At 56.7% G+C, this 22,798-nt stretch overlaps 1 protein-coding gene and 1 non-coding gene across 2 annotated transcripts; both read right to left on the reverse strand.

Moving 5' to 3' along the window:
• Window positions 1-1,828: 1,828 nt before the first annotated feature.
• SLC6A8 (solute carrier family 6 member 8) lies at window positions 1,829-11,934 on the reverse strand. The gene is made up of 13 exons (XM_055437797.2): window positions 11,055-11,934; window positions 9,387-9,518; window positions 8,290-8,539; window positions 7,748-7,880; window positions 6,873-7,007; window positions 6,661-6,764; window positions 6,447-6,571; window positions 5,749-5,861; window positions 5,486-5,623; window positions 5,294-5,396; window positions 5,095-5,195; window positions 4,833-5,003; window positions 1,829-4,248 (listed from the first exon to the last, which is right to left on the reverse strand). The coding sequence occupies exons 1-13, from the start codon at window positions 11,314-11,316 to the stop codon at window positions 4,108-4,110; spliced, it is 1,908 nt and encodes a 635-aa protein (XP_055293772.1). The 5' UTR covers window positions 11,317-11,934; the 3' UTR covers window positions 1,829-4,107.
• Window positions 11,935-15,993: 4,059 nt separating this feature from the next.
• Window positions 15,994-16,121, reverse strand: LOC129535325 (small nucleolar RNA SNORA57). Its single transcript, XR_008681600.1, has one exon. It is a non-coding gene; the product is annotated as a small nucleolar RNA SNORA57 (small nucleolar RNA).
• Window positions 16,122-22,798: the final 6,677 nt, after the last annotated feature.

A 22,798-nucleotide genomic window follows, 5' to 3' on the forward strand; every position in this document is an offset into this window, starting at 1 on the left:
CCGGGCAGCCTTCTAGGTGGTGTCTGCCGCGGAGGGAGGCCGCAGGTGACACCCTCTGGTTGCTATGCCAAAGCTGAGAGCTCGTCCCACTTTTCCAGGAAGTGTTCCCTGACTACCTCGGCCTCCCTGAGCTCACCTTGCTCTGAACTCCTGCAGGCCAAAGTCCGCACCGTGGGCCCTTAGGTTCTTCCCTGGGCTGGACGGAGGGGAAGCAGCTAGCTGGGGACAAGAAGAGAGTGACGCGGATGGCCAACTCTTAAAAGTGGAAAGCATGGTGCCCACCTCGCTTAAGACTGGAGGGCTAGCTGTGGGCACTGCCTCCGGCCCATTCTGAGGGCCGCTTTCAGCCGGCAGCCTCTGCTCAGAGTGAGGCTGTAAGCCACTGTACCCAGTAGTCTTCCCTGCCTTGCTTGCACCTCTGGTAACTTCGTGGGCACCACGGGGCTGGGCTGATCCATTTTCTGGCCTGTCTCTCCCACTGCTGGTCCGTATGTCCTCCGTCTACCGCAGGGATGGGTTCCCGAGTTAATGGGACCCGGCCAAGCAGCATGACCTCTGTCAAGTGCCCCTGACTGTGCTGTTGATGTTTTCTGAGTCTTCATGGCCTGGTGGCAGGTAGCCTGGAGGCCATTTGGCAAGAGGTGACGAGGATGTGAGCCAAGGCACGGCCACGGCTAGAAGAATGGAGATGTGAAGGAGCTGGTGTGACTCAGGGTCAGAAGATCCCCTGGAGGAGGAAATGACAACCCACTCCAGTATTCTGGCCTGGGAACTCCCCCAGACAGAGGAGCCTGACGGGCTGCAGTCCATGGGGTCGCGAAGAGGCAGACACGACTGAGCACATGCAGGGTGGGGAGTGGCGAGGGCCTGGGGTGGCAAGGACTGTTGAGTTGGCGGGGTGTGAGTGCCTTCTTGGGAAAGCCACACTGGTGGTTTGGGGAGCCGCCAGCGCACAGGCTTCTTGGGGTTGTGGGTGCGGTGAGAGCAGAAGCTTGTAGGATGGGGAGCCTTTCAGAGAAGGGTGGGACAAGGGTTGGGTTGGCAGGCCAGGCGTTGGCACTGAACGGGCTGGGCCACCATCTCGCCAGGGAGGCGCCTCCGCCAGCCGACGCTAGAGGCCCAGGTTGACTTGGGGTGGGGCCTACTCAGCTGATATTCCTCCCCAGGCTCTCCAGTGACCTTCACCCCATCCAGGTTCTCCTTGGTGACCACCAGAGCGTTTGGTTATGACTGGCACAAGCTGGAGCCCACCCCTGGCTGTCCAGTTGAGAGCTCAGGCCCTCCCCTCACTAAGGGGTTGCTTCCTGGCTAAACAGGGGGAGTGGCCTGTGAGGGACTGAAGAGGAGCCAGTTGTCCATTTTCTCTGAAGGGCCACCCTGTCCCTTCTGCCCAGGCTGGCATTCAGAGCAGGCAGCTGGTGCCCTACCTTGACACCCACCCCAGGAAGGCCCACCTCAGCTGATGAGTGGACTGGCCCTGGCCACCCCTGTGTCTCTCACCCCACCCTCCCTCCTGTTACTCTCTGGCTGGAACCTGAATGGGTTTCCTTGGTCCACTTCTTCCCTGCCCCTCCTCTGAAACCTCATGCCAAAGTGTGTATAATTTTCCGGTTGGCAGTTGAATGGCAGTAAGTGTATTTCCATGGTGTGCAGCCATCCATCCCCATTGCGCATCTCCTGAACTGTTCCCTCTCTCCAAACGGAGGTTGAACACTAACTTCCCCCCTCCCTCCCCCCCCCTTCTGTCTTGGAATTGGACTCCTAAGAGAAGTCGAGTCACACAGGATGTGTCTTCCAGCTGCTTTCCGCCAGAAATGTCTCAGAGGTTCATCTTGTCACAGGTGTCAGAATTGCCCTCATTTTTCAGGATGGAGCTCGTTTTCTTTGTTCCTGTCTGCGGAGACTTGGGTTGCTTCCACCCCTTAATACCATCCTGATCAGGTTTTTGCCTTTCCCTTCACCCCGGATTTCTCTTGTCCTGTGTGGTCTTATCACCAAAGCTCTGAGACAGAGGCAATCACACCCCCCCACAACCTGGAGGGGAGGGCAGGCCCCTCACATGTGTGTTCCGGGCAGTGGAAGGGTGACCCTCCCAACCTTCCTGATTCCAGTCAGTTCCCCCTCTGCTCTGCTGCATCCAGTGTCCCAGACTTTCCAGAACTTCAAACTCCTTGTCTGTCTGCCGACTAGATGTTTCTATTTGGTAGATAACACTGTCCCCTCTGAACCTCCTTGTCTCCCTGGTGCAGGGCCTGGCAACACCAGCCATCCACAAACCTGTGGGCACGACTTGGCAACTGAACAACCAATTCTTTGCAACCCTGTGGACTACAGCATGCCCACAGGGTCAGTGATGCCATCCAACCCGCTCGTCCTCCACTGCCCCCTTCTGCCCCGATCTTTCCCAGCATCAGGGCCTTTTCCAGTGAGTCAGCTCTTCACATCAAGTACAGGCAGGTTACTAACCTGGAGGCTTTGCACCTGCTAGTGCCCTGGTCCTGCCCAGTGACCAGTGCTCCCTGGGCCCTACCTGTTCTCAGAGGAGTGCCCTTGAGAAGCTACACAGCCCAGCCCTGACACCCACCTTCCCTGCTTAGTGCATTCGTTGTCCTTGGTCACCAAGTGTGTCAGCTCCCTGCACTGTTCCTGGAACTGTACCGGGTGTAGAGAACTCAGAACCAACACTTGCCCAGGGAAGCCACTCAAGGTGGGGAGGGCTCACACCCCCTCATCCCCTCACCACCTCCCAACACCTGACAAGCAGGAGCCAGCTTTGGAAAATGACGTCTTTATTGCTATGTTTGCAGTGGCTTTTAGCACAGTAAGGGCATCCCCACTGGACGCTGGCTCTCCCCCAGCCCCACCCGTCCAGCCCATGTCAGGATATGAGGGAAGCCCCTCAAGGGCCCCCTCAGGACTGGATGTTGACAGACATGTGGGGTTCAGTGAGCCTGCCACATGGAGGATTTGAGATGTGGGCAGGGCATCAGCCTGAAGCTCTCAGGTGGGAGCCATACTTAGGCAGGTGCCCACCTTGAGTCCCTGCAGTGGTGGTGCCCATCCGAGGGCAGGGTGGGGGCCAGCCTGAGCAGGCCAGGTGGGCAGCCCTGAGCCCCCATCATGATGCATCGGCTGACCCCGCTGACGTGCGGACACCCAGTGAGGCTATCCCCTACCTTGCACTTTTCCCCTGGTCTGGGGCTGGGGACTGCACATGCATACCCACGCGACAGACTTGCGCACTTGATAGCTTGAAGCTTCTGTTTTGCCTATGAAAATTAGATCTAGAAATTCACACTCCTTGGCTGGTGGGCAGAGGTATAAGGGGCTGAAAAGGATGGGGTGTGGCAGGGAGAGGGGACATTGGGGTGTTTCTCTTAGAAATATACAAGCAGAAATCTCTCAAGTTTTTATAAAATGTGCAAAATACAAGCCTCATTTGCCCACAGGCACAACTTAACACCTGGTATTCACCATTGCTAAGAGAGAAGAGATCTATACCCTACGTACTCACGCACACGTGCACTCGTACACAAGCTCACACAATTGATATTGGTGGCAATTGGCGCAGGAACCGAAGGTCCCATTGCTGGCTGGCTCTCTAAGCATCTAGATCAGGAATGGGGAGAGGGGTCTAGCCCAGCTGAAGTATCTGCCTTGGTTCTGCGGCTGCACCCCCTACCTTCCCCCTCTGCTCTCCAATCCTGGGCCCCACACTGCCACCTCTGGGGTGGGAGCCACCCAAGGGTGTGTCGGGCAGAGCCTGGAGAGGCAGGCAGGGAGCAGGAGGCTCAGGTTAGACGTGACTGCAGCGGGTACTAGCCCGGGGTGGGGCGCACGCTGGGGAGCAGCGTGTGCACCAGCTTGGTTATGGGGGTGGGGGAGGCATCTATTTTTGGTGGGTTGTGGTATTTTTTGGTGTTTTATTAAAAATGGAAAAAAAAAGTGAGTTATAAGCACTCTGGTGCTTCCTCCCCTCCCCCCACCCCACCCCAGGCAGGCAGACCCCCATTGAGTGGCAGGGAAAGGCAAGCCCCCCAGGAGGGGTGGGGGTGCTAAAGCAGGGGTGCTATGGCTACAAGAGGGGGAGCTGGTGCTGGAGGCCCGTCACATGACGCTCTCCACCACCACCACCTTGCTGCTCTCAGACACTGGGGTCAGGGTGGTCAGGCCCCTGACATCCGAGTCTTGAGCTCTGTATTCCAGGTGGTGGAGGCCCCAGATGGGCTGCGTCAGGTGCTGCCAGCGCTGTGGGAGAAAGGGGGGCGCCTTGAGTGCCTGGGGAGGGGCCCCCGCTCACCCTGGGCTTCTGGCCACTTCCCACCACCTGCCACCAACTTGGAGCCCCAGGCCAGCCCTCCTGGGGTTGCTGGCTAGGCTGTGATGCCTGCACTAGGGAAACTGGGTTCAGGGGAGGGTCGAGTGAGTGAGTGAAGCTGCTCAGTCAACTGCGACGCCATGGACTGTCGCCCACCAGGCTCCTCCATCCATGGGATTTTTCCAAGCAAGGGTACTGGAGTGGGTGGCCATTTCCTTCCCCAGGGGGATCTTCCCGACCCAGAGATCAAACCCAGGTCTCCCTCATGGCAGGCAGACGCTTTACTGTCTGACCCACCAGGGAAGCCAGTGGAGGGTTGAGTGGCTGTAAAAACAGAGGCTGGGGACAGGTCTACATGACCTGAGGCCCTGGAGGGCCCACTTCTCTTCCACCTATACCCCACTGAGGGTGCCCCGGGCACCCATCCTGGCAGCTGGCAGGATGGGCACCCTGGAGGTCCTGTCTGGACTCAAGGCAAGGGGCACATGGACAGAGTGGGGCATGGGGCACTGACCTCAGCCACGGTCCCCTTGGCCCTGAGGAGGCAGCCCAGGAGGTGGAGGGGCACACACAGCATGGAGGAGAGCGCAAAGGCCCAGCCCACGGCCTCGCCCCACCATGGGTACACATAGGTGTTGTTGTAGACCAGCGGCTCGTGGTAGACCACATTGAAGATGAAGATGCCCTGCGGGTGAGAGAAGCTTGGCACTCACCCCCAGCAGCCGCAGCCGGCCGGCCCCTGAGTGCCCTGCACCCTGCCCAGCCTTCTCCCTTACCATGCACACCAGTGGGGTGAAGAAAGACCAGCACCATTTCATCCAGGGGCAAGGACGGTACCCGATCATGCAGGCCACGTCGTCCATGAAGCGATCAGCTCCTGCAGAGACAGCAGGCAGGGAGGGCCAGAGCTGGAGACACCCCCCACCACTGCCCCAGACTGCCCCAGCCCCGGCTCGCCTGTTGACCCCAACCTACCGTACACCCAGGCGACCACCACACACTCCCAGAAGGCCTGCCAGAGCAGTGTGGTGCCACTGGCTGAGTAGTAGTCAAACAGCTGGAAGACATACATCCCGCCCTGCGGAGGGGGCCGGGTCAGGGGGGCCGGCAGCTGGCTGCCTGCAAGGCGGGGTGGGGGTGGGCAGCCCACGTCCCACTTGCACTCACATCGGTCACCATAGAGAGGTCGATGACAAAGCAGATGGTGCAGCAGAGGGCCACGGAGATCTCCCTTTGGAACCGGAAGTAGTAGGAGGCCGGGAGGAGGTCTAGCAGGCCAGTGATGAAGCCTTCAACACCTACAAACTGTGGCCAGGCAACTCAGGCCAGGCCCCTCCCCTGCCCACCCACCGCCTCCTGGAGCCCAGGGTCCCCTAGGCCCACAACCACCCCCCACCACACACCTTGTAGGCCCATAACCCCTTGCAAACCTGGCTGTCGAGACCAAGCAGCAACAGCATGAAGAAGAACAGAGCTGCCCAGAGCGGGGCCACAGGCATCAGTGTAACGGCCCGCGGATAGGCGATGAAAGCCAGGCCAGGCCCTGAGGGAGAAGGTGCGGGGTGTGGACACCCACAGCCCCCCACCAACATCTTGCCCCCCCACTCCACCCTGCCCCCCAGCACCAGGGTAATGATCTACGGCAGGGTACCCTGTGGACAGAGGCCTTCCCACTTGTGGCAAAGCATCACCGGGCCACTCCCACCTCTGTGTGTGGGCCATGCCAGGGACTGCAATGGCAGGTTCCCACGGGCCCTTGGTAGACTGACTCCTGTAATGGGGATGTCTGGCTCAGCCTTTGGGGCCTGGGTTCCAGCAGCCATTGCAGTCACATGTCCCCACAGACCCAGAAAAGGCCACCCTTTCCCTGGGTGACAATCTGGCAAGGAAGACACACCCCGAGGCCCCTGGAGAGAGACAGATGGGGGCTTGGGGCTCCGGCCCTGAGCTGGAGGCACAGCTGTGCCTCCCAGTTACTCAGCCAGGCCTCCTCCTGGCCCACGTTGATGGGACAAACGAGTTGAACTTTTTCCTATTTCTCAGAATGGCTATTTGCATGTGTTCATATCTGTGGTCCAGTTGCGGCTCCAGAAGCCCAGCTGGGGCTTGGGGGGGGGGGGTCCTTTACCTGATTCTGCTACCTTGGAGATGTGCACACCCTGTTCTGTGGCCATGAAGCCCAGGATGGAGAACACCACGAAGCCTGCGAAGAAGCTGGTCCCGCTGTTGATGAGGGCAAGTATGATGGCGTCCCTGTGGATGGGGGACACGCAGGCTCTTGAGACTGCCTGCCGCCCACAGGTGGGTAGGGCAGGGCAGGGGTGGCCGGCTGCGGTGCCTACTTGTAGCAGTTGTTGTTGAAGCGATTGTAGCTGCCCAGGGCGGTGAGAGCCCCCAAGCCGATGGCGTAAGAGAAGAAGATCTGTGTCCCTGCGTCAATCCATACCTGGAGGTGAGCCAGGGAAGAAAAGGTGTGGGGAGCCCTGCTGGGGTGCCTGTCCCCCCCACCGTGTCCCCTGACACCACTGTGTCCCCTCCCTCTGCTCTCTCTCACCTGAGGGGATGCCAGCTTCGACCAGTCAGGCTTGAGATAGTAGATGATGCCATCCAAAGCGCCAGGTAGCAGCACTCCACGCACCAGCAGCACAACGAGGACCACATAGGGGAATGTAGCGGTGAAATACACGATCTGGGGGGGTCGGGCTGCTCAGACGGGGTCCTGCTGGGAAGGCTGCGGTCCCACCCACGCTGGCCACTCAAACCACTGCCCCCTGCCCTGCCTTCTAGTCAGAGCCGTGGCTCCCAAAGGAGGCTGTGCTCAGCTGGGGTATGGCAGCCCCAAAACAAGCAAGGTTAGCTGCAGGGAGGGGGGACAGGGTCAGGTCCCATGCTCCCTGGGCCCCTGACTCTAGGTCATGTGCTCGCAAGGTCCTTGGGATTAGAACTCAGCCCACCAGAGACAGGTAGGAGCGAGATAACAGCGAAGGCATCTGCCTCCTGTCCAAGCAGGGCTGCCTGCTCAGCACGCTGTCTTATTTTGTGTCTGTTCAGTGGTCCCCCCAGCCAGACAGTGGGCCCCCGAGGGAGCGATGTGTCCAGGCTCCCCACTGGGGTCCTCTAGGCCACACAGCAGGGGATAGAAACAGGCAGTAGACCGGGTCTACCCACACCCTAAAACTGACCAGAACCCTAAACCAGAGCCAGCATCGACAGAAACTGGGAGGGTGGGAAGGCGGGACAGGGATGCCCCACCCCCAGGGAAAGGGCAGCCACTGTGGGGGCCTCTCCCCCTCCACTGGGTGGGGCTCAGGGGTTGGACTGAAGTACAACCCCTGATGTAGTCACCTACAGGGGCAGCAATGGTCCGTGGCAGCTGCACCCCATGCACAGGTAGTGCTGCCCCAGGCCTGGAGTTTCTCCCGGCTGTACCTTGCCTGTTGACTTGACCCCCTTCCACACACAGAAGTAGACCAGCACCCAGCAGGTCAGCAGACACAGGGTCACCTCCCAGTTGAGGGCCCCCGGCACCTCCAGCCCTCCAGAGAGCCGCAAGACTTTGTTCCTGGAGAGGGAAAGCCCATGAGAGTTGTGCCAACAGAGGCCAAGAAACTAGGGGTGTCCTGGGTGGCATTGCTCTTCTGGCAGCTCTTGAGTCTAGCTGGTCCCACCGGTGCTTCTTGGGGGCCTGGTGTAAGTCCCCAGCCTGGGGTCCCTGCAGTCTGTGTGCCAAGACCCCCAGGCGGCCCAGCGCCAGGCCATCCCCAGTGGGCCCAACAGCAGTTCCCGCTTTCCTCCCCAGGAGGGCAGGCACAGCCCGCTCTGCATCCCTGGTCGCATGCCTCCAGGGTGGGGCCCAAGACACACCCATGTGCCTGTGCCTGTGTGCGCATGCAGGCACACACATGCACGCACGCAAGCTACATGCAGGAGGAGAGACAGACTAGGCCTGGCTCTGAGGCGCTTTGACTCACTCCCAGAACTCGATGACCGGGGACCGGCGGTCGGCAAGCTGGTCACATGTGAGGTTGGCCATGGTGGCATTGGCACAGTCTTCATGGCGGAAGATCTCCACGCAATCAGGAGTGTTCCACGTGTGGCCACACGTGGCCCAGGGCAGCGTGGTGGTGAAGGACTTCACCAGATAATAGAAGCCCCAGGCCAGCACCATGATGTAATAGGTGTTACAGTAGAAGACAATCACCATGGAGGCGTAGCCCAGGCCTGGGGAGTGGGGGAGAGTCTCTGTCCAGGCTCATCCCTGGCCAGCCCCCATTGCTCCCACAATCTCCTGACCACGCACTGCCAGTGGTCCCTGCTGGGCCCCTAACATCCTGCTCCCCACGTCTGCTGACCTTGACCCCCTTCAGTGCAACCAGACCCTTCTGTTGCTGTCCACCCAGACTCCTCCAAGCCCAACTCTCCTTGTACAAGTGCTCCACACCAGGCAGACCTCTCAATCTGTGGCCAAAAATCAGGCCCTGTTCCTCCCCCAGCCCCCTGCTTCCTCCCCAGCCCTCGGACAAGCACACATCCCAGCATCAGAGAGGCAAGTCCTGTTTCCCTAGTCTCACACTTGTCATCCCCTGAGTCCCACTGCCGGCATGATGGGTGAAGGAAGGGCAAGCCTTCACCTGTTTCCCGCCCCTCCCAACAGCAACCTCCCATACTCAGCAGCTGGGGGGTTTTCTGGGGACCTGGGGCAGGGTGGGAGACAGTCACCCTCTCGGGGCAACCTCAGCCAGTCACTTCACGAGTCTGTGCCCCAGCCTAGGGTCAGCTCCTTTGGCTTCTCCTGCCATCGTGTCTCACACCCAGCTACCCTCCTTCCAGCCCCAAGGGTGCTGGGCAGGGCTTTCTCGCCTGGGGGAGAGAGGTCCATCCCCCAATCTCTGCCCCCGCCAAGGTCACCCAGGTAGGTGGTCTTCAAGTCCTCGCAGCTTGGGGGCCACATGCCAAGCCTGGTGCTCAGATAGGATGAGGTTTTCTGTAGTGGGTACTATCTTTGTCCCAGGGGTGGAGAAAGGCAGAGGTCCGCGAGGGTCACACAGGGGCTGCCAGGGCTGCTCACCTTTGAACAGGGGGCAGATATTCCAGACGTTGATGCTGCCAGCCTTCATGAACTGGCCCAACGAGATCTCCAAGAAGAAGATGGGGATTCCTCCGATCAGGGCGATCAGGACATAGGGAATAAGGAACACACCTAGGGGACAAAGCTGGAGGTGGGCAGTTGCACAGGGTTGCCCCTTGGCCAGGCAGGGGACTTGACCAGAACTGCATAGGCAGGGAAAGACAGCCCAGGGCCTTCCCAAGCCCTGGCGGGGGGTGGAGCCCCACCTTCAGGCTCCGCCCAGGCCATGATAACTTCCCACTGAGTGAATCAGTATAAGGGGTGGCCGCTGAGTCAGGGGCCCAAGGTGAACAGTCTTGGAGGGGGGTGGGCATCAAGCAGAACCCCATTTCAATCTGGTTTCCTGAGAGCCCCTTGCCCCTATACAGCTTCGGCCCCTACTCACCGAGGGTGAGCTAACTAACGGGCACGGCAGAGACACGCACTTGTGGATATAAGCCACCCCTTGAGCCGCAGTTTGCTGGGCGGCAGAGGAAGGAACTGTGAGGGCATGAATGAGTGTGCATGCTCATGCCTGTTGGCTGTGGTTGGCACTCGGGCCCAGGGGCCCGCTGGGCTTGGGAAAGGGAAGGGAGCCTCTTGCCCGCACATCTGAAGGCCCAGGAAGAAGAGGGTGGGTGGGTGGAGTTGTCTACCAGTGAGCAGAGTGCAAGGTATTTGAAAGGGTTGCTAAGCAAGGACACGAAGTGACCAAGTTGGGGGAGCCTGGCAGGTACAACAAGACAGGAGTGCCCAGGATGGGAGTGGGGGACCCCTCCCGGGTGGGGGCCCCCTCCCCTCCAGGCCCCTGACCCTTGCCCCAGCTCACCAGGCAACTACTCAAAAGGCTAAGCTTTGGCTGCGGCTTGGCTGGGCCCGCATCTTCTGCTGTGACCTTGGGCCAGGGGCCTTTGCTCTAGGCCTCAGTTTCCCGCCCGCCACCTCGTCCCTGCGGCTTTTCCCACCACCCCCCTGGGGTTGCTTTGCAGTCACAGGACACACGCGTGCCCATCGCTGTTGCTAAGCTGGGCTGGGGCGGGCAGGCATGGGGTGTGCATGCAGTGTGTCCAGCGATGGCGCCAGGCGGCCCGGGCTGCCGGCTTCCCAAGCCTGGCTCCGGCACCCAGTGTTCCAGGCCCAGGCTTGAGGGGAAGGGAGGGGAGGGGAGGGGAGGCAAGAGGAAGAGAGAGAAGGGAAGGGAGGGGAAGGCAGGGGGAGGGACAGAGTGGCCCATTGTGTGTGTGTTCGTGTGTGCACACGTGGGGGGCCCGCACAATGTGCCACTTGTGTGCCTGATCGGAGGGAGCAGCCAGGGCTCCTCACCTCTGGAGGCCTCCCCCCAGGCAGGAGGCCTCGCTGCCACCTCGGTGGCCAATCACTTGCGGGTGGTGATGCTGGGGTGGGGGGCGGACACAGCTTGAGGCTTCCTTCGCAGGTCCCCTCCCCCACCACGTTGCCAGGCACATGACCGGCCAGGGGGGTGGCCGCCCGGCTGGGCCACCGAGCGGCGACGGCGGGCGAGGGGCGGCCCCCCGCCCTCCCTCCCTCGCTCGCCGCCCCGGGGGCCTCCCCACCCCCTGGACTTCGCCCTGCCGCCCCGGTGGGGCCAGGGAGGGGCCCGGCGCTCACCTCCGCCGTTCTTGTAGCACAGGTAGGGGAAGCGCCACACGTTGCCCAGGCCCACGGCGAAGCCCACGCACGACATGATGAAGTCCATCTGGCGCGTCCAGGTCTCGCGCGGCGGAACAGCCAGGAGGCTGCCGGGCGCCCCCAGGGCCGCGGGGCCGTCGCCCTTGGCCGGGGCTCCGTCGGGCCCGGGCGCGATCAGGGGGCCCTTCTTCTCCTCGCCGGACACGCTGTAGATGCCGTTCTCCGTGCTCTTGTTGGCCATGGCCGGGGGCACGGCGGCCCGCGGGGGTGGGCGGGCGGACAGGCGGGGGGTCGCCAGCGGCGCAGGGGGGATAAAGGCCCCGAAGGCGCGGGCCCGCCGGGGGCCGAGGACGGCCGGACCGGAGGGTCGGGGCGGCGGGCGGGAGGCGGGCGGGGTGCGGGACAGCGGGGGCGGCGCGGTCAGAAGCAGTCCACGAAGCACTTGAAAGTGAGCCTAAAGAATCTCATGTGTGTCGGGGGCCCGGGGGCTCGCGGGCGGCGGCGGGGCCCGATCGGGCGGCGGCGGCGGCTCCCGAGGCTCCTGCCCGCAGCTCCCGCGGCGGCGGCGGCGGTTCGCCCGGCCCGAGGCTCAGCCTAGCGGGGGCGCGGGCGGCATCCGCAGCCCCCTGTCTGCAAGCGGCGGCCGGAGCAGGAGCCTGCGGCCCGCACCTCCTGCGCGCTCCCACCCCCCCCGCTCCGGCCGGCCCGGCGCGGCTGCCCGACTCGCCTGCGGCTCCCGCGGCGGCGGCCTAGGCGCTCGCCCCTCCTTCCCGGCGGCGGCGGCGGCGGCTTCAGCCGCTCTCCGGGCCGCAGCGGGCTCAGCGACTCACCACCGCACTCTGATCTCGCCTCTCCTCCTTGGCCGGACCGCTGGCCTCTTATGAACCGTCTCCAGGGTGACGTCACTATAGCCCGCCCCTCGCGGACGGGCCGCGCCCCTCCCCCTCCGCGCGCCCGCCCCCCCCGGTCACCCCGCCCACCTCCTCCCGCCCTTCTCCAGAGCCAGAGACGCCGCTCCCGCAGGAGGCCGCCCGCTACCTGGGGCGCCCGCCAGCGCCTCCTTCCCGGGGCCCAGCCGCCCCTGATCCCAGGTTCCTCCGGGCCCGGCGCACCGTCCACCCACCTCACTTGCCCTTCCCGCTTCGAGGCCAGCCGCTGGCCCAGCTACCTTCTCGAACATCCCCGGGCGCCCCCCGCCCCAACCTCCTTCTTGCAGCCTGGCCCATTTCTGAGTCCCAGCCGAGGTTGGGTACCAAGACCTCCAGCTTCCGGGCCCCGCGACACCACCTCAGGGGTGCAGGCTGCTTCCACCTGCTGAGGCGCTGGGCCCAGCGAGCCCCCTCAGAAAGGCTGCGGTGGCGGTGCGGGGGGTCTGTCTCCAGGCGTGCTGAGGGGCTTTGCCGAGACCCTGTCTCCTGCCCTTGGGCCCCCCACACGCCCCAGGGAGACAGCGCTGGTCAGTCAGTGTCGCGGCTGTCAGAGTGACAGCGCTCGCTGACTCTCTTGAACAGGCCGAGGGAAGCCTGACTGGCCGACGGACAAGGCCGCACTTTTTCACCCAAGTGGATGGTGGTAGGGACTCCTGCGGCCCCTGCGCGCGCCCGACCTGCAGGAGGCTGTGGCACTATGGGATAAGGGTGCCCTCTGGTGCTTGGCAGGTGCACGGACCCTCCACCAAAGGCTTCCGCTCCTCCATGCTTTTCTCTCCCCAGGGATCAGCCGGACCCAGGTTGTTCAGCTGCTTCCCCAGCAGTCCTTGAGCCGCCTGTTTGGAATTTTCCAGGACTGAGAGCAGCCTCAGGAGGGGGCAGGGAGGGGTCACCATCATGGCAGCAGATGCGCGCTGTGCCCACCCCAAGCCCCTGCCCCCAGCCCCAGGCTCCCCCAAGCGCGCCACCCTGCAGTCCCCAGATGGCTCATCCCCTTAAGCTAAACCCTCAGCCTTCCGGGCGGCTTTAGGAAGAAAAGCAGTTCCGGTCCCAGCCAGCTTGAGCCTCTTAGGTGAGGGAGGGACAGCATCTCCACCGGAGCTCGCTGGGGGAGCCTTGACTGGCCGCTGGGGGAGATGGGCAGGGTCTCAGGGCTCAGGCTGGGGACGGGGCCTGGAGTTCAGGGAAGCCCCCTTCCCGAGGTATCGGGGGTCCCCTGACTCCTCAGAAGCCCCAATCTGGAGCTTTGGCCCAGCCTCAGAGCGAAGCTGCTCGGGAGACAGGCAACTGAGGCGTACGGGACCCAAAGATGGCCTGAGGAAGCCGGGGGCCACCCTGCCCGCCGAGCGAGGACCGAGGAGGACAGGGCTGGGCCAATCATGCGCGGGCACCCCCAGACACGATGGAGAGAGAGCAAAAGAGGATCTAAGCGAAGCGGGCAGAGGGGAAGGGGCAGGGCGCCATTTGCAGGCCGAGTGGGTGACATCTCTGAGGGGAGGCGTCAGCTGTGGCGGGGACCTGGGTGACGTGACTGCTGGGACAAGTTCGGGGATGGTGAGGTCCTGGCCGGGTCAAGGAGCCTCCAGAACATAACAACTTGCTTGTTCTGAGGAGGTTGGCGGGGAGAGGGATCTCAGGGCCGGAGGAGGATATGGTGAACTGCTGGCAGTTTCTGAGGAGGACACAGGGTGAACCGAGCAAAGCCAAGAGTGGGGACCCCCTGTGACCTTGCCAGGAGGGCAGGGGACATATGTCAAGGCCAGTGGCAGGACAGGAGGGAGCTGTCAGCTGCCGTGATCATGGTGGGATCAGAGGCTTCTCAGGGGGAGGTGACTGGGTCCCAGAGAACTCTCAAGGGTGAGCTGGCTGCGGAAAATGGCTCCAGCTCCTTCAGGGACCACCTCCAGCCACTCGGAGCCGGGATGTCCGCATTCAGGGGCTGCAACAGGCTGGTTCCAGTGGTTCCTGACACCACCTCCCGCCTCCCGGGACCCCACATGGTCCCGTCCTGTGGTTTCCTCTGCACCGAAGATCCACCTAACATTAGTGGAGCTGGCCCACAGGCCACGACCCGGGGTGCCTCTTCCTTGCCTACCATCTTCCAGTCCTGCAGGGTTCAGCTCAGCTGCCACCTGGCCCAGGAAGCTGGAGAGGAGGCTGGGGGGGGGCCCTTGACCCACACCCACACAGCCTTCCACGTCCAACCAAGATGAGCTGGTCTTCGGAGACACACAGAGTTCATGGGCCGATTCTCTGGTGTGTGGACCCCAGCAGCCCGTGGGAGTGCCCCAGTGGAGAGGGAGGTCTCCAGTGTTTGAATAGAGGCAGAGGGGTTTCCAACCCTCGGTGGGGTCTCAGGGCTTTGCCAGCACCTCCCTCTGCTGCAGCAGAACCTCAGCTGAAAGCCAAGAGGCTGTCCTCCACTGGGCCCAGGTATTGATGGCCCTTCCAGCAGTTCAGTTGCTCAGTCGTGTCTGACTTTTGGTGACCCCATGGACTGCAGCACGCCGGGACTCCCTGTCCATCACCAATTCCTGGAGCCTGCTCAAACTCATGCCCATCGCGTCGGTGATGCCATCCAACCATCTCATCCTCTATCGCCCCCTTCTCCTCCTGCCTTCAATCTTTCCCAGCATCAGGATCTTTTCCGGTGAGTCAGTTCTTCACATCAGGTGGCCAAAGTATTGGAGCTTCAGCTTCAGCATCAGTACTTCCAATGAATATTCAGGACTGCTTTCCTTTAAGATTGACTGGTTGGATCTCCTTTCAGTCCAAGGGACTCTCAAGGGTCTTCTCCAACACCACGGTTCAAAAGCATCAATTCTTCGGCTCTCAGCTTTCTTTATGGTCCAACTCTCACATCCATACATGACTACTGGAAAAACCATAGCTTTGACTAGATGGACCTTTGTCGGCAAAGTAATGTCTCTGCTTTTTGATATGCTGTCTGTGTTGGTCATAGCTTTTCTTCCAAGGAGCAACTGTCTTTTAATTTCATGGCTGCAGTCACCATCTGTGGTGATTTTGGAGCTCCCCAAAATAAAGTCTGTCACTGTTTCCTTTGTTTCCCCATCTATTTCCCATGAAGTGATGGCACAGGATGCCGTGATCTTTGTTTTTTGAATGTTGTTTTAAGCCAGCTTTTTCACTCTTCTCTTTCACTTTCATCAAGAGGCTCTTTAGTTCTTCAATGCTTTCTGGAAGGTTGGCCCTTCCAGGTGGGTTCCCAATCACTCCTCCCCTGTGAGACGCAAAGCATTCCCCAGGCAGAAGCCACAATTAGACTGTGGGTAAGAGGGAGGGGGTGAAGAGGAAGTGGGGGGGGAGGAGGGGAGAACTGGAAAGAGGGAAGGCCAGCCCGGAGGGCTCTCATTGTCCAGAGACGCCTGGAAATTCGGGCTGGGGATTGGACCCAGTGCTGGTTGCAACTGGGGTCTTCGGAGTAGTGGGTTGAGTGGGAGGGCACCCTGCCCTGGGGTGACTGGTTATGCCAAGAGGGCAGATTGGGTGCTCCCCCTCTTTGGAGGCTGCCAGGCACAGGAAGCTTTGGAGTTAGAACTAGCTGGGAAGAAAGGAAAAACTGGAGTCTACCTTGAAGGGCTTTGTGCTTCCAGCCACTGGGAAGGGGAAGAAAGGTGCCGGCTGCCCGATGGGCTGGGGGGAGGGTCACCCGAGAGGCTGGAAGCCTGCGGAGGCAGATGGTGGGCATCCTACCCCTCCCCAGCCTGCACAGCACGCTGGTCTACCAGCTGTGCTCATCCACACAGACCTCCCCCAACAGGATTTTTAAAATTGGTTTCTGTGTTGTAAATGAACTGTCTTTATATCAGAAGAGCTTTAGAGGCACAGACCAACAGTGGAGCTAGTAGTGAGAATTCCCACCCCACCCCCGGCTTCCCCTGTTACTAACACTCTCCGTTGCATGCTCCCGTTGTTACAATAATCAACCAATGCTCTACGTTGTCACTCACTGAAGTCCAGTTTTCCCTCTTTGTCCTGGTGCCTGAAGCTGCTAGTACCGAAGACATGATGCCAAGGGACCCAGGGCCCTTTCCCTCCGCCTCTGTACATTATGCAACCTGGGACCACATGCCCGATCCCTGCCAAGAAAGGGAGGGTTCCAGTCCATGGGCATATTCATGTTTCCTCATGTCTTTTTTCTGCCCCAGGATCCCACCCTGCATTGGCATCCCATCTTCTTTGGTTCCTCTGGGCGGTGACGGTCCTCGTTTTTGGTGTCCTGGAGGACTCCTTGGAGTTTTTCTGGTTTTCATGTCTCGAGACAACAGGGTGATGGTTATTGAGAGGAGGCCCGTAGAAGTGAAGGGCCGTTCTCATCACACCCCAGCAGGACGCTCTGCTTTCCACATGACTCCCACTGTTGGTGTTGACCTCGGTCACCTGACTGAGGTCATGGTAGTTCAACAGATGTCCCCATTTTCATCCTGTCCTCTTGGGAATGAAGTCACTGTGCATGGCCCACCCTTGATGAGTGGTAGTTATGCTCCTGAGATAGGAAGAAAGGGGCCAAGGCACAATCCTAAAAGAATGACACAGCCATTGAGAAAAGCAGGATATGACAGAAACTGGTTAAAATTGATTACGTCCTAGATGGCAGGAGATTCTACTTTCAGTAGACCTTGAGCCCCAATGTAATGCATTAACATACTAAATGACACACCCACAGGTGACAAGACAGTTCACAGGCTGACCATAAAAGGCCAAAAAGAGGGTGATGGCCCAGTTCTTGTCAGTCTCCACCCCTTCTCCAAAATACTTGCGATAATCCTCCCCCTAGGTAGCCCATGAAACTACCCAGCCCCTAAAAACTAAGCACCTATATTTCAGGACCACTGTCACATCTGAGACACCCCACATTCTGCCTATTGAGTGTGTTGTTTGCTGCTTAGTCGCCAAGTTGTGCCCCAGGCTTTGCAATCCCAAGGACTGTAGCTTGCCAGGCTCCTCTGTCCATGAGATTGTCCAGACACGAATAGTGGAGTGGGTTGCCATTCCCTCCTCCAGGTGATCTTCCCAATCCAAGGACTGAATCTGAGTTTCCTGCATTGGCAGGTGATTTTTACCACAGAGTCACCAGGGAAGCTAAGGAGTATGTTTCTCTCTGTAAACCTGCTTTCACTTTACTCTGGCTCACTCTTGGATTCTTTCCTATACAGAGCCAAGGACCCTCACCTTAGACCTGGGCATGACTATGCTCTTATGGCCCATTTTTCTGCACCATCTTTCCTGATGGTGGGACCTCAAAGGGCATAATCTCAGTCCATCTGTTGGGCTGTGGCTCTCCTCTGTGGAGGGTGGCTGGGACTTGTCCCAAGCTGGGTAGATTCAAGTAGCCTCTCAGGCGGTGGCTGACACCGCCTGTGGAATCTAGCAGAGACCAGTTCTCTGGCCATGAAGGAGCCCAAGGTTTTTCTCCCTTCATCTTTCTCATTCTCCCTTATTGCTCTATCTCTTTGGACTTGAGAAGATTCACCAAGAGAACCATACAGACATCCTAATTACGGGGGCAAATAGGGGGTAAGCCAAAAAGTTCGTTCGTTTTTTTCCCTAAGCTGGTTCTAGTAGCACTTAGTTGTCTTTAACTTCATTCAAAACGATTCTCTTAGATTCGATGGTGACAGCTGTCATATCAGTGAGCATTTTAAAAAAAAGCATCAAAATCGGTAAACGTTTGTGTAACCATTTTAATATTGAAGATGGAAGAAAAACAGCAACATTTTCAGCATATTATGCTGTATTATTTCAACAAAGGTAAAAGGGAAACGGAAATGCAAAAAACAAAAAAGATTTGTGCTGTGACTGATTGAATGTGTGGAAAGTGGTTTGTGAAGTTTCATGCTGGAAATTTCTCACTGGACAATGTTCCTTGGTTGGGGAGACCAGTTGTAGTTGATAGTGATCAAACTGAGACCTTAACTAAGAACAATTAACTTTACACCATGCACGAGATAGATGACATATTCAAAATATCCAAATCAAGCATTGAAAATTATCTGCACCAACTTGATTATGTTAGTCAATTTGATGTTTGGGTTTCACATAAATTAAGGGGGCAGAGGGTTGGGGGGAGAACCAAATTGTGACAGGGGATGGAAAGTGGGTACTATACAATATTGTGGAATGGAAGAGATTGTGGGGCCTGTGAAATGAACCACCACCAGCCACACCAAAGGCTGGTGTTCATCCAAACAAGATGATATTGCATATATGGTGGGATTGGAAGGGAGTCCTCTATTATGAGCTCCTCCAGAAAACCAAACAATTAATTCCAAGTACTGCTCCCAATTAGACCAACTGAAGTCAACAGCAAACACATAATCTTCCATCAGGAGACTACAAGATCACATGTTTCTTTGATGACCAGGCAAAAACTGTTACAGCCTGGCTGGGAAGTTCTGATTCATCCACTATATTCACCAGACAGCACACCTTTGGTTTTCCATTTATTTCGGTGTTTACAAAATTCTCTTCTTGGAAAATATTCCAATTCCCTGAAAGACTGTAAAATGAACTGGAAATAGTTCTTTGCTCAAAAAGCCAAATTGTTTTGCAAGATGGAATTATGAAGGTGTCTGAAAAATGGTGGCTCAGATGGTAAAGCGTCTGCTTACAATTCGGGAGACCCGGGTTCAATCCCTGGGTCGGGAAGATCCACTGGATCAGGAAATGGTCACCCATTTCAGTATTCTTGCCTGGAAAATCCCATGGACAGAGGAGCCTGGTAGGCTACAGTCCACAGGGTTGCAAATAGTCGGACACGACTGACTGACTTCACTTTTTCTTTCTTTAGTGGGAAAAAATGGTGACTATGTTGTTCAATAAAGTTTGTGGTGAAAATGAAAAATGTGTCTTTTATTTTGACTTTAAAGCCCAAGGAATGTTTTTTGGCCAACCCACTCACTGGCGACTCGGTTCCCCTCTGTGGCTCCTCGGGCCTGACTCCAGCTCCATACTGGATCACAGTGTCAGTCTGGTTCCAAGACACTGGAACTGTGGTGAAGGACAATTTGGGGGACTCTCTGAGACTTCCTTGAGGTTTTCAGCTTGGCACCCCATGAAGGCTATTGGGACTAAGGCCCTCGTAGCACCCCCAAGCAAAAGTTGCAGGCAAGCACCTCCTTCTTGAGGGTCATAGTCCCTTCCCATGCTAGGAAGTGCACCTTCCTAGTCCCACCCAGTCTTCCTCTTGATTTCAACCTCCTCGTTGATGGTGTCACCGAAATGAGGGCTGTGTTCCCCACTTGCATCTCTTAGGGGAGCCCGGATACCCCTGAGTGGAAGCTGTGAGTTAACACCTTCTCAGGGGGGCTTAGGAATCTCTCTTGGGAATGGTCGTGTTTGGACACCTTCCCTCCTATCTTGGATATCACTTATGTCCTTCTTGTCTCCTGACTTCTTGGACTTTCTCCTGATCCTTGAACCTCTTAGCCAGCTTTCCCAGCAGATGGGTTTTGCCTCTGTTACTTCTGAGGAGAGGGAGGCTCTCCTCCATCACAAGGTCCATATCCGGAGGGGAACTTCAGCCTTGAGTTGTTATCACTGCCTGGTGGGTAGGAACCAGCCCTACCCTTCAACTCTATTTGTTTCTATTTTGTGGCAGTGATAAAGGTAATCTCTAGTTGACTCAGAGCCTAGGTCTCCTTCCTCCTTCTCTGAAGGATTTAGGCCCTGGGACTCTGGTGGGTTTTTTTCCTCCCACTAATCCAAGGGGCCTCCTCAGGCTAACCAATCTGGCACATTTGGGGTGCTCAACAGGGAACCCACGGTTGCCTTTGCCAAACAGACCCTTTCTCTCATGACTGGGCAGTCACAAGCCCAGTTTTCCATGCTTAATTAAACACCTTTTCTGCCAAATCCCCAGAGTCAGGGACTGTCAGGGATCAGGCCAATTATACTGTCTCCTAAATTGCCAACAATGAATAGCAAGGAGACATAAGAAGACCTTCTTAAATGAACAGTGCAAAGAAATAGAGGAAAACAACAGGATGGGAAAGACTAGAGATCTCTTCAAGAAAGTTCGAGATATCAAGGGAGTATTTCCTGCAAGAGTGGACACGATAAGAACAGAAATGGCAAGGACCTAAAAGAAACAGAGATTAAGACAAAAAAAAATTATTAAGAAGATGTGGTAAGAATACACAGAAAACTGAAAGCAAAGTTGCTTAGTCATGTCCACCTCCTTGTTACCCCATGGGCTGTAGCCCACCAGGCTCCTCTGTCCATGGGATCCTTCAGGCAAGAACATTGGAGTGGGTTGCCATTTCCTTCTCCAGGGGATCTTCCCGACCCCGGGATCGAACCTTGATCTCCAGCATTGCAGGCAGACTCTTTACCATCTGAGCCACCAGAGAAGTCCACAGAAGAGCTATACAAAAAAGATCTTAATGACCTAGATAACCACAACAGTGTGGTCACTTACCTAGAGCCAGACATCCTGGAGTGAGAAGTCAAGTGGGCCTTAGGAAGCATTACTACCAACAAAGTTAGTGGAGGTTGAGCTATTTCAAATCCTAAAAGATGATGCTGTTAAAGTGCTGCACTCAATATGCCAGGCAATTTGGAAAACTCAGCAGTGACTACAGGACTGGAAAAGATCAGTTTTCATTCCAAGCCCAAGGAAGGCAATGCCAAAGATTGTTCAAACTACAGTACGGTTGTGCTCATTTCACATACTAGCAAGGTAATGCTCAAAATCTTTCAAGCTAGGCTTCGACAGCACATGAACCAAGAACTTCCAGATGTACAAGCTGGAGTTAGAAAAGGCAGAGAAACCACAGATTAAATTGGCAACATCCGTTGGATCATAGAGAAAGCAAAGCGATTCCAGAAAAACATCTTCTGCTTCATTGACCATGCTAAAGCTTTTGACTGTGTGAGTCACAACAAATTGTGGAAAATTCTTCAAGAGATGGGAATACCAGACCACCTTACCTGTCTCTTGAGACATCTGTATGCAGGTCAAGAGGCAACAGTTAGAACTGGACATCGAACAATGGACTTTGGTTCAAAATTGGGAAAGTAGTACGTCAAGGCTGTCTATTGTCACCCTGCTTAACTTATATGCAGAGTACACCACGCGAAATGCTGGACTGCCTGAAGCACAAGCTGGAATCAAGATTGCCTGGAGAAATATCAATAACCTCAGATATGCAGATGACACCACCCTTATGGCAGAAAGCAAAGAGGAACTAAAGAGCTTCTTGTTGAAGGTGAAAAAGGAGAATGAAAAAGCTAGCTTAAAACCCAACATTCCAGAAACTAAGATCATGGCAGCCAGTCCCATCACCTCAGGGCAAATAGAAGGGAAGAAAGTGGAAGCAGTGACAGATTTTATTTTCTCAGTTCAGTTCAGTTGCTTAGTCCTGTCTGACTCTTTGTGACCCAATGAACACTGCAGCACACCAGGCTTCTCTGTCTATCACCAACTCCCAGAGCTTGCTCAAAATCATGACCATCGAGTTGGTGATACCATCCAACTATCTCATCCTCTGTCATTCCGTTCTTGGGCTCCAAAAGTAACTGCAGACGGTGACTGCAGCCATGAAATTAAAAGACCTTTGCTCCTTGGAAGGAAGCTATGACACACCTAGACAGTGTATTAAAAAGCAGAGATATCACTTTGCTGACAAAGGTCTGTCTAGTTAAAGCTATGGTTTTTCCAGTAGTCATGTACAGATCTGAGAATTGGACCATAAAGAATGCTGAGCACTGAAGAATTGATGCTTTTGAACTGTGGTGTTGGAGAAGAGTCTTGAGAGTCCCTTGGACAGCAAGGAGATCCAACCGGTCCATCCTAAAGGAAATAAACCCTGAATATTCATTGGAAGGACTGATGCTGAAGATGAAACTCCAATACTTGGGCCACCTGATGTGAAGAACTGACTCCTTGGAAAGGATCTTGATGCTGGGAAAGATTGAAGGCAGGCGGAGAAGGGGATGACAGAGGAAGAGATTGTTGGATGGCATCACCGACTCGATGGACGTGAGTTTGAGCAAGCTCTGGGAGATGGTGAAGGACAGGGAAGCCTGGCGCACTGCAGTCCAGAGGATCACAAAGAGTCGGACGTGACTTAGTGACTGAACAACAACAACAAAATTGCCATCAAGATTTATCTCTGAAACACTCTCTCGAGTATTTAATGGGGTCCACCCATTTCACCCATTCAAATCCCTGGCAGCACACTCCCTTCTTAGGCTTGTGGGATATCTATCAGGGACACTGGCAAAGTGCCAAGATGAATAACCAGGATCTGGTCAGAATCCATCAGACCCCTGTCATCGTGACACCCTAAAAAACAAAATAGGAGTGACTGTAGACCCCTTGAAAGAGCCTTAGCTAGGATAAATATTATCTAATTGGGGAAAATTTAGACAGTGAGGTTTAAGAAAAAAGTTAATTTGCTTTTGTAATCCTGTATGGCTCCAATACAAACTAGAGGACCAAGAGATCTGGCCAGAAAATTGAGTCATTGAATTACAACCCTATCTTGCAGCTGGACTTATTTTGTCAAAGGAAAGGGAAATGGAGGGGAGTCCCGTATGTTCAAAGGTTCCTGTCCTTAATCTATGATCCAGGTCTAAAGAACTCCTACCAGACGTGGCTGGCTCACAGCCCTTCAAAGTGGCTTCTTCCCTGACAGGAGACTGATGTTTTGGAGAGTCCCCTTATGAGTCCAGCTCTGGGAATTCCCACCTCCCTCGATTCTGAGAGGGAACAGTCTTCCAGATCATTTCCCCCAAATCCTCATCTGGGTGTCTGGAGACCCCAGGTCC

Source organism: Moschus berezovskii, chromosome X, assembly GCF_049115385.1.
Source record: "Moschus berezovskii isolate FMDL1 chromosome X, NW_MosBer_1.0, whole genome shotgun sequence".
Classification (NCBI taxonomy): domain Eukaryota; kingdom Metazoa; phylum Chordata; class Mammalia; order Artiodactyla; family Moschidae; genus Moschus; species Moschus berezovskii.

What these genes read in the sequence shown, in the direction of transcription:
- SLC6A8 (XM_055437797.2), bottom strand. Translation starts at nt 11,316, where the DNA reads ATGGCCAACAAGAGCACGGAGAACGGCATCTACAGCGTGTCCGGCGAG. An exon ending in CCGGTCATCGAGTTCTGGGA is followed by an intron (nt 7,881 to 8,289) that starts GTGAGTCAAAGC and finishes TTCCCTCTCCAG; the next exon opens with GAACAAAGTCTTGCGGCTCT. An exon ending in TTCAACAACAACTGCTACAA is followed by an intron (nt 6,572 to 6,660) that starts GTAGGCACCGCA and finishes CCCCATCCACAG; the next exon opens with GGACGCCATCATACTTGCCC.